This window comes from Pistacia vera, unplaced genomic scaffold (genome assembly GCF_008641045.1).
Source record: "Pistacia vera cultivar Batoury unplaced genomic scaffold, PisVer_v2 Contig751, whole genome shotgun sequence".
In the NCBI taxonomy this organism is placed as follows: Eukaryota; Viridiplantae; Streptophyta; class Magnoliopsida; order Sapindales; family Anacardiaceae; genus Pistacia; species Pistacia vera.
The window spans coordinates 28,036-38,338 of record NW_022196614.1 but is presented as its reverse complement, the minus strand read 5'-3'; the positions used below and the strand labels follow the sequence as shown (position 1 = coordinate 38,338).

General features: G+C 32.0%; 1 protein-coding gene across 2 annotated transcripts; it reads right to left on the bottom strand.

The window, feature by feature from the left end:
• Positions 1-4,331: 4,331 nt before the first annotated feature.
• On the bottom strand, positions 4,332-9,649 carry LOC116115681 (disease resistance protein RPP2B-like). 2 transcript variants are annotated; one of them, XM_031401809.1, is made up of 6 exons: positions 8,948-9,649; positions 6,828-7,932; positions 6,186-6,539; positions 5,891-6,101; positions 5,452-5,813; positions 4,332-4,965 (listed from the first exon to the last, which is right to left on the bottom strand). In XM_031401809.1, the coding sequence occupies exons 1-6, from the start codon at positions 9,424-9,426 to the stop codon at positions 4,471-4,473; spliced, it is 3,006 nt and encodes a 1,001-aa protein (XP_031257669.1). In that variant the 5' UTR covers positions 9,427-9,649; the 3' UTR covers positions 4,332-4,470. The 2 variants fall into 2 exon arrangements, with proteins under 2 accessions (XP_031257669.1, XP_031257670.1); XM_031401810.1 differs by having other exon boundaries at positions 6,345-6,539.
• Between the last annotated feature and the right edge of the window lie 654 nt (positions 9,650-10,303).

The following is a 10,303-nucleotide window of genomic DNA, read 5'->3' as shown; positions in this document are numbered from 1 at the left end:
ATTGTCAAAAGAAAAAACTAAAAATATAAAAAAATTTACACAAAAGTTAATAAGAATGAAAAAAAAGAGGCCATAAATAGGGATGATAGCTGAGCTGAGCCACTCGCCAGTGGCTCAGGCTCGGCTTGAGAAAAGCTTGAGTTCGGCTCGACATTTGTCAAGTTGAACTCAAACTCGAGTGGCTAGACTCAGTTGGCGAGCCGAGTTCAAACACCCGGATACTCGGCTTGCCAAGCTCACGATGCCGGCCTAGCTCGACTATAATTATATAATATATATAATACATAATATGTATATAATATCTCCCCTATCTCTTCTCTCTTTTCCCTCTTCTTCTTCTTCCTCTTTTTCTTTTCCTTTTCTCCAATTTTCTTTCTTTCATTGTCTTCCTTTCTTTGTTTTTCTTTTTTCTCCTCTTCTTACTTTCTTTCTATTTCTCTCCTATCATTCTTTCTTCCTCATTTTCTTCTCTTTCATATTTTTTTTAACCATGGCTGCCATGGCTAATTGAGGCCATAAAGACGGCCAAATACAATGGCCATGTGGGCTACGATGCCAACCAGATCCGGTCGATTGTGTAGCCCATGTGTTGACTAGATTTGCTGTCCACATAGGCCATGCTTGGCGCTAGTCTGGTGAGTTTTGAGGGGATTTAGAATGGGTTTTATGGTGGATTTGTTGTGAGTTATGCTAGATTTAAGGTGGTGGGAGATGTCTGATGGTGGCTGGGAGATGGTTGGTTTTGTTGTTGTTGGTGTTATTGTTTTGTATTATGTTAATTGTTGTTTTGGAGAGATTCTGGCTATGTCTTGCAAGATGCATGAATTAGAAGTTGGATAGAGCTCTGGAATTGTAATTTTCATTATACAGGAGCAATTCACGAGTTTTAGCTGGCTGTGAGCTCGAACTCACCTTGAGCATCTTTTCTGGCTCGCGAGCTCGAGCTCATGAGTATCCAAGTTCAAACAAACCATCTCGAACTCGAGCTCGCCACTGCTATCACAACTAGATCTTGAGCCACGAGATACTCGACTCGGCGTATCACCCCTAGCCATAAATATCCCATCTTCATCTTCACAACAATGAATCTTCATCTTCCCACAAACAAAACCAAACCCTCACTTTTCCATCAAAACCAAACTCTAAATAGTACAAAAAATTCACCAACATCGAATAATCCAACTGTCATAAAAAACACAAATATAACCAAAAAGAATCATTGATTTCGCTTTATTTATTTTATTTGAGTTGTTCAAGGGTGAAAATATGGAGGTGGATTGGGTTTGGTGGCGGAGCATGCTTGCAGGGCTTTTGAGCTTAGTTTTGCAACTACTGTAAATTCTCCTCCACCCCTACGATTCCCTAAACCTACAAGCAAGTTAAATCAATGAAATCGTTTTCTGGCACGTCTCACCTGATCACTCAAGTTTGATTGATTAAAGACTATCTTGAATGCTGATAACACTACAAGACAATACCATTAGTTGGTACACGATTAACAAATACAATTTGTCAACACATGTCTTCCAATCAACCAACTTCACATAAATGCAACACAGTAGAAATGACATTAAATCCGAACACAACTTAATTAACATGCGAAGTATAAAAAGCAATATTCATCATTTAATTATCTCAAACCAACGTCTATCATTCAATAACTTCTATGAAACATTTAATCACAATGACAACTATATTATCACAAATTATGCTCAAACCATAAGTATCGAAATCAAACATGAAACGAAAACAAATATATTCAAAACCAATACTACCAAATGTCTTACAATCGGTTTCATCCAACTAGTCGAGACCTGATGAGGAGAGCAGTGGAGTCAATCTCGATCTCGCCTACATCGTAACAGACAACCGGAACTCAATTGCTCATGGTGGTGTCGACAGAGGCTAGAGCGGTGGAAACGAAGCTGGTCATGGCAAAGAGAAAGTAACGACAGCGAGATGATGCGAAGAGGAAGTACTGACAATGGAATGATGCAAAGAGTGAAAACGACGAACGAACAGTCACACCTCGCCAGAATACGTTAGTTTTCCAACAGGTCTTCCGACAAATGGTGGCAGAAATGACATCCGAAGTACCACTGGAAAGCTCAGGTGATGGGGAGTTCAAATCAGGTCCTAGGGAGATGAAAGGTCACGAAAAGGTGGAAATTGCGACTGGAAGGTGAGAGCACGCGGCAACGATGGCGGATTGCGGCTTTTTTTACGGTAGCTGAAGCTTGGGATGGATAGATTTGAGTGTGGGGAAGGATATCGCCACCAGAAAGTGAAACATTGTCGGAGGTCACCGAAAAATGGCCCAACGATAGCTGGAATGCGAAAATCACTGAAAAATGGCGTGAATCGAGGTGGTGAGTGCAATGATGATGATTGGTGCAAGAAAGCGAACCATCACCGGAGGTCGCGGAAATGGGAGAGGAAGAGTCGCCGGTGGTGGGCACTGTAGATGGGTGAATGACGCTCCAGCTTGCGACCCTTCGCTTTGGTTTTTATACACAAAGGACATATACTTTGGTCCCTACACGATGAAAAGTGACAAATCAACCCCTACAAATATGACAATTTACCCCCTAAAAGCATAAATGAGACAAAATCACCCTAATCCATAAACCCAAACCTAATACAACTCATACCTCCAAAATCTTCCAAACATGTTAAATTCATAAGAAATATTAGGATGCGATTTTCATGAATAAATTCATAAATCTTTAACTATTTCATATGATTTCATTTTATTATACACATAGAGTCTTTTATCACCAAAATAGAGTCACTTTCATGATCTAACACTAATGTTCATAATAGAATGTTATAATTATAAGTAATCATATTAAGCAATCATACTATAAATTTTAATGTAATAATATAATTAATTAAATTTATAATCATTAATTAGGTATTCTGCTAATGTATATTGTTTATAATATAATGTCATAATTAACTAGTATCATTTCATTGTTTAATGTTCAATAATATGATCATCCTATAATGTAATGTTAATGATTAAGTAATCATACTATATCTTAATAAATATTATAATTAATTAATTATAATATAATAAATTGTATTTTAATGTTTATATAGAATATTATAATTAATTAAGTAATCATTTGTTAAAACGTAATGTTATAATTAATTAGTAATCATACATAAATTATAATGTAATGTATAATTAATTAATTCTAATCATTTATTAAGTATTGCTAATGTAGTAAATTAAATGTTATAATATAATGTCATAGTTAAATAAATAATCATTTAATATGTAATGTTATATTAATTGTGTGATCATATTATAATGTAATGTTATAATGAATTAAGTCATCATACTATAATCTTTAATGTAAATTATAATTAATTAAATTTTTAATCATTTAATTAAGTATTATATTATATTTATAATGAATGTTATAATTAATTAAGTAATCATTAGTTTATAATGTAATGTTTAATTAATTATATTATACTATAAGTCTATACTGTAATGTTATAATTAAATAAATTTCTAATTGTTTAATTAAGTAATGTACTAAATTACTAATGTAGTTTTATAAACTTATATAATTAAGTAATCATTAACTATAATGTATGTTATAATTGATTAAGTAATCATTTAACTAGTAATATATTATATTTATCATTTATTTTATATAATTAATTAATTACTAATTTACTACATATCTACTAGAACTTGATAATTGAAATAATAATAAATATTATATTTAAAAATAATTCTTTTATACATTAAAATACTTTTAATTGATCATAATCTAGTTGTACGCATAATTAATCAAAACTTTAATATTAATATATTATAACATATTAAAGTTTTTTATATGATGTAGTTTATATGTAATAAGTATAATTGTATATTTATTTAATTAAGTTAATGTAAAAATTTAACTTTTTCCATTTTAATTATTTATATGTAAAATTATTAGACCCCCCATTCTTCACAGATATTTATTTCAACCCAAGATCCAAAATAGGGTACCTACTGCAGGTTCCAAGCAGGTTCCAAGCCGGTACCCGCTGCAGTTCTTTTTTCCAGGTTCCGTTTTTGTTCCTCTACATGTGAAACCAACCAAAACCACACAGTGTCAATTCCAAAAAATAGAACCGGAACCTACCCGCACATGTCGATTCAGGGTAGGTTCCAGTTTTACCCGCAAGTTCTGGTTCTACCGCTACCCGTGCTCACCAGTTTCCTCATAGAGTATTCTCTCGCACAAAATAAGTGTTAAACAAAAATTGATAATAAAGAATTAATGCCAAAAAACATATAATAAACAAAGAACAAAACAAAAGCATGATATTTTATCACAAAATAATTAGGATCCAAGCTTGGAATCCTACTCTACGTACTCTGTATAAAGTAATTACATAATAAGATTATAGTTATATTTTCACTTTCTTCGACCTCCTGTTCCTCGTCTTCTTTGGTGCTGAAACTTAAGTGGATTCTTCCTTCTCAGCCTTTTCATAGAATAAATTAACCCCACATTTTATCACCTCGCAGCAATAGCATTTTGTATACAGACAGAAACATTTAAAATCCAAAGCAAGGGAGTCATTCCCTGCTCCAATCCAGTTATAATCTTTGAGGATGCGACCACTGCCCATGAATACATGATCTAACGTTGGATAGCGATCTCCAACTTTATGCCATGGCCCGGGACCGTCGAAATCACAATCCTTCCGCATCCCAAATTGGCAGCGGTTCATCTTTACCAGACAACAAATGGGTGGGCTGATTTCAGGATGACGTATTCGACATTTTACAACAATGCAGAGATCAAATAATATTGATTTGTAGTTCACAAGATCTGGTAGTAGCTCGAGTGTTATAGAAGATCCCATATTTTGAAAGCTATACCAATTTGGAATTTCATTTCCAGGGAAACAGCCACTATAGAATGCACTTGATTCACCTGAATACTTCTGCCTCTGCACCAAGAAAGTTACTACTTGTTAAGAGAAATAGGGCAACAATTAAATTATATAATACCCAAAATAAGATGGAAAATTATTCCTCAACCTAAATCTGTCTTAAAAATAAAGTTAATTTTTACGAATAAATATATAACTTCGCCTCTTTATAGGGGGTGAAAATATTCTTCTAAGTACAAATCTGAAAATTGTTAAATGTTTTTCAAAAACTGAAGTTTTTCCTAAAACATTATTACTTTTTTTCAAAATAACATCTACCCACAATACAAAATTAAAAGATCAATGCTTACCATAAAAAGAAAAAAAAGTTGAGATTGCAAATAATTGTAGTATTATTGTTTTTTTCACTTTGGATTCTAGTCCAAAAATAATAAATATCAAATTAGAATTTTGAATAGCATATTAAACTTACTTGTTACATATATAATACTAATTGCAAATTTTAAAATATATATTATGTAAAGGAGAAAAAAATCTATAGACCTTAACATGTAATTTCAGAGCATTTTCCACGTCGGCTTTGAGCGCATTGCTATCCAGTTTGGAACAATTGGCAAGGTTGATCTTTGTTCTCCTCAACAAAGGAATATGTAATGCCTCTAATGACGTGCAATTCTCTGCATTCAACATAGAAAGACCTGGAAGCTTTGGCAAGGATCGAAGCCTCTGGCAATGGCTTACGTCCAACTCAACCAAAGTAGAAAACTCTTTGTTGCTTGGTGGTATGAACTCAAAATTGTTTCCACTAAGATATAACTTTCTTAGAATGGATAATTGGCTGAAATTATCCAATGACTTAGGGATTTGACAAACAGATAGATCTAGAATCTGAAGAGAGTTCAAGCCTGATAAAAAAGCAATACAAATTAAAAAGGTCTATTCAAACAGGTAGTATCATTAGATTTGAGTATGATCAACTTACAACTGGTGCTAGGAAAACTCTCAAGGCTTATGCAACCTCGAAGATTGATTATAGCAAGCTTATTAAGATATTTTTCAGATGAAGAAATCTCGATCAAACTTGTACAACCTTCTAGAATCATACTCTCAATATTTGGAATCATTGAGAGGTCTGTGATTCTTGTTAGGAGCTTTGAGTTGCTGAGGTTAATGTGTTTCAATTTGTTACATTCCTACAAGAAAAAAAAATAAATGAAAACATAAATTAATCATGCATTATAATTTTCAAAAAAAGAATATTCAAGGTATATATGTACCTGGACAAAATTCAAAATTTTAATCTTGCTACATGGCATGACAAGTGAAACAAGATTCTCTAGATCAAAAGTTGATGGCAATGATGGCAACGGATATCCATACCAACAGAAGTACCTTAGTTCAAAAAGAACAAATTCAAGATCTTCAGAAGGATGAACCTTATTATCAATCTGCCCTTCTTTGCATATGTAGCCACCTTTACAGTGTGAGTTGTAAAAGTTGCATGAGCAACCAATATCGCAATAAAAATCCAAGAATCTGAGGTTATGCATGTTTGAGAAAGCGTGGGGATGTAACTTGAAAGGTTTTGCTTTTGACATTTCCAAACGAATGCATTCAATTGCTCCAGTCCCCTAGTGATCAAGAAGTGACAATAAGTTAGCATCCCATATGTAATAAGTCTCAATTACTTTTCTTTTCTCAACTTTCTTATGGTAATTTTTAAATATAGACAACATCAATCAAATCTAATCCCTTTCCCAGTGAGCAATTGGATAAAAGTGTACATACATGCAAGAACAACACATAAAGCATATTAAAAAATAATAATAACAAATAAAAAAACTAAGTGAACAAATATGTGTATGAAAAGTTAATGAGGTGATCTCTCACCATGTTTTTTTTGGGTAAGTATCTCTCACCATGTTTGTCTTCAATACACGATAGATATCTTCACAACGCCATAACCTACTGCGCTTGCTAACATCTTTTGATTCTTTAGAGACAATTTTCCTCCCCATTTCTTGTAATAAATCATGAATTATTATTATCCGATAATCATGCATTCTCCAGTTAACCCTTCTTATAGTTATGAGAGATTTATCGATGAGATCATTGACTCCACTCTTTGCAGCAAACCCATTATCATCTAGGATTTTCATCACAAAATTCTTATCATCCCCATTGAAGAAACATGCAATATCTAGAAATATTTTTTTTTCTTCATCATCTAGTCCATCATAACTTATTTTCAGCACATCTTGGATCTTTGGATTCGAAATTCTTTCAATCTTACTCAATGCATCTTCCCATTCTGAATTTGTCTTGTCAAATAGCAAACCACCCAAAGTTTTAAGAGCTAATGGAATGCCTTTAGCAAATGTTAATGCCAATTTAGATAGCTCCATGTAACCTGCAGTGGGTTGATTTTGTTTGAAGGCATGTCGACAAAAAAGTTCAAGAGCCTCATCATCTGATAACTCTTCAACCTCGTATATGCTATCCTGATTCACTCCACAAGTTTTAAGCACATGTTTATCTCTTGATGTTATAATGATACGACTTCCAAAACCAAAACAATCTCCAGTAAACTTTTCTATCTGCTCTGAACATGTCACATCATCAAAAACAATGAGAATCTTCATGCTGTGAAGCCTACTTTTTGTGAAGATGGAATCTATATTGGCATGTTTATCATCTAATATTGCAAAAAGAACTTGTTGAATCAAATGAGTTAATCCATTCTTCTTTTTACATTCTTCCCTGACATCATCTTGGAAATGGGCAATGTCAAATTGACTTGAGATTTTGTTGAATATTGCACGAGCAAGAGTTGTCTTACCTATACAACCCATTCCCCAAATCCCTACATTACTTGAAACATCTTGTAACTCAAGACGCAATAGCAATTCAATTTCCTCTATTTTTGATTTTACTCCAACGAGGTCCTTGTTGTCACTTAGGGACATTTGATTCAGTTTTTTCACAATATTTTCGACAATTTCCTCTATTAATGCAGATTCAGGCCTAGCAAAATATAAAACAGTTTATTACAATATCTATGCTAACAAAGTTTTTGTAACTAAGTGATTATTAAAATATATAACAGTTGCCTTATGTTAATCTTCCAGTGCGCCCTGTGAAACAACAAAAAAGAGAGTAAAACTCATAGTTTCGTTAGAATCTCTGGTTAATTTCAATTACCTTGCTCGGTGCAAATTCAAATCTAAATTTATAAGTTTATGTAAAATTAATGAAATAAAAATGAGTTAAATTATTTTTATTTAGTAATAAAACATAAATAATCTATAACTATTAATAAAAATGTGCAAATGCGTTACATGATTATTTAAAATGCTTTTATCCTCTAAGTTGTGCTCAAACCCTTCTTCATGCTTCACAAATTCAATAATCTATAACTATTAATAAAAATGATTGACTAATATTATTGTTTAATTCTATATTAATTTCTAACTAATTGTTACCTTTTTTTTTGTTTCATCACGTGCTACATTAATTTCTACTAATGTTTTTTTAATTACCAAATCTTACTCCAAGGAAACCTTGCTAATTAAAAGATTGATCAAAGAAAATAATTCTGGAAACTTTGCAAAAGAATTTATTAATCTTCGGTAAGCCTTGTTAAAATAAATAAATAAATTATTAGTTAATTTTTTTTTTTAAGAGACATTTTCACTCTCCTATTCATTGTATCATTCCCAGATATATATAAATCATCTATAATATCTTAAATTTCATGTTCCTTAGGAATTTTTAAAATATTATGTTTTTAGAATTTAATTTTCACATTCAAATACTCTATATTACTAGATTTATTTCATTATTGTATACATAAAATATCTAAAATCTATGGAAATTTTTGCCAATTCAATATGAAATAGATAAATTTATTTTCTCCAATGAAGAAGATAAGTCTCTTCATCTATTGAACCAAACTTATGTTCCTTTCAGTTGACAACTATAAATAAATAAACAAGTAAATTAATATGTGCAACAACAATGAAATTCAATTAACAATTACCTAATGTTACTTGAATCAAATCCGGATAGATTAGATGTTTTTGTCAAAGCATTCCTCCATCTAATCACCTTCTCTAAGCTCTGTGTTTTTTCATGCCTCACAATTGCTTCTGCAAATGACTCTTTTTGGTTTCTTATATCAGATGGATCCACATGATAGAAAACTGGCAATATGACCAAATCTCCCGCTTTCTTGATGTCAATGATTTTTGCAAGTTCTTCAAGGCACCATCTAGATGTCGCATACCCTTTCGAGAATATAATAACCGCAATCTTCGATTCTTCAATTGCATTCAAAAGTGCTTGTGAAATTTCATCTCCCCTTTGCAGGTCGTGACTATCAATAAACGTGTTGATTTTCTTTTTACACAAAGCTGTATAGAGATGGCTTGTAAAGTTTTCACGTGTATCCTCCCCTCTAAAACTAAGAAAAACATGAAATTTTTGATCAACTCTTGAAGAAGAAGAAGAAGAAGCCATTAATAAACTTAACACTTGATGGAAGACTCAAACTCTTGAAATATAAGTAATGCAAAAGATATCAAGAACCCAATTCAAAATTCCAAGTTCGATGAACTTCACAAGAAATTTTGTACAAATTTTGAGTTATTTCTCTGTTTTTGTCCAATGGATAAGATGATTGAATTGGTCGGATCTCAAAATATGCTCCATTTGACATGTTTCATTAACATTGACCAAAACAAAAGCTAGTGATAAGTTCAATCAAACGGTTTAAAAGAGATCATTCATCAACTTGTAATATATTATTATAGACACAAAACAAAAACGTGTCGACCACCTATTCTATTTGAAACATAAATCTGATGTCACAAATTAAAATATTATTTTGTCACTTATCATTGAACGAAAATTCTATGAAATTGCATTTGACTATTTGTGTTTGTTATTAATTTATAATTTCTTTGCTTAGATATAGTAAAATACTAGTTAAACAATTTGCAATGAAATGTTATATCCGTTTTTGGCGAAGTGAAAAGGCCCACAAATATGAAGAAATAGATATTAAGGTGTGAGGCAATGACACGTGGTGGATACTAATTTTTACTAGTTTTAACATAATAGTATTATTAAATTCATCCAAAAATTCAATCACTGATTAAACATTATTAAATTAAAATCAAGAAACCCAATTTAAAAACAACCAAAAATCACTACCAAAATAATCATCATTAACAAACCCAAACATGCACAAGCCTATAAACTGAAATCCACAACAAACTCAGAAGTACCATACCGGAAGGGAAAGAAAGGAAGCAACATCAATCCAGGTGAACGCAGTTGGAATCGTTTTATTTAGATTTCATTAGGATCATGTTTGATCACTGTTAGATTCATA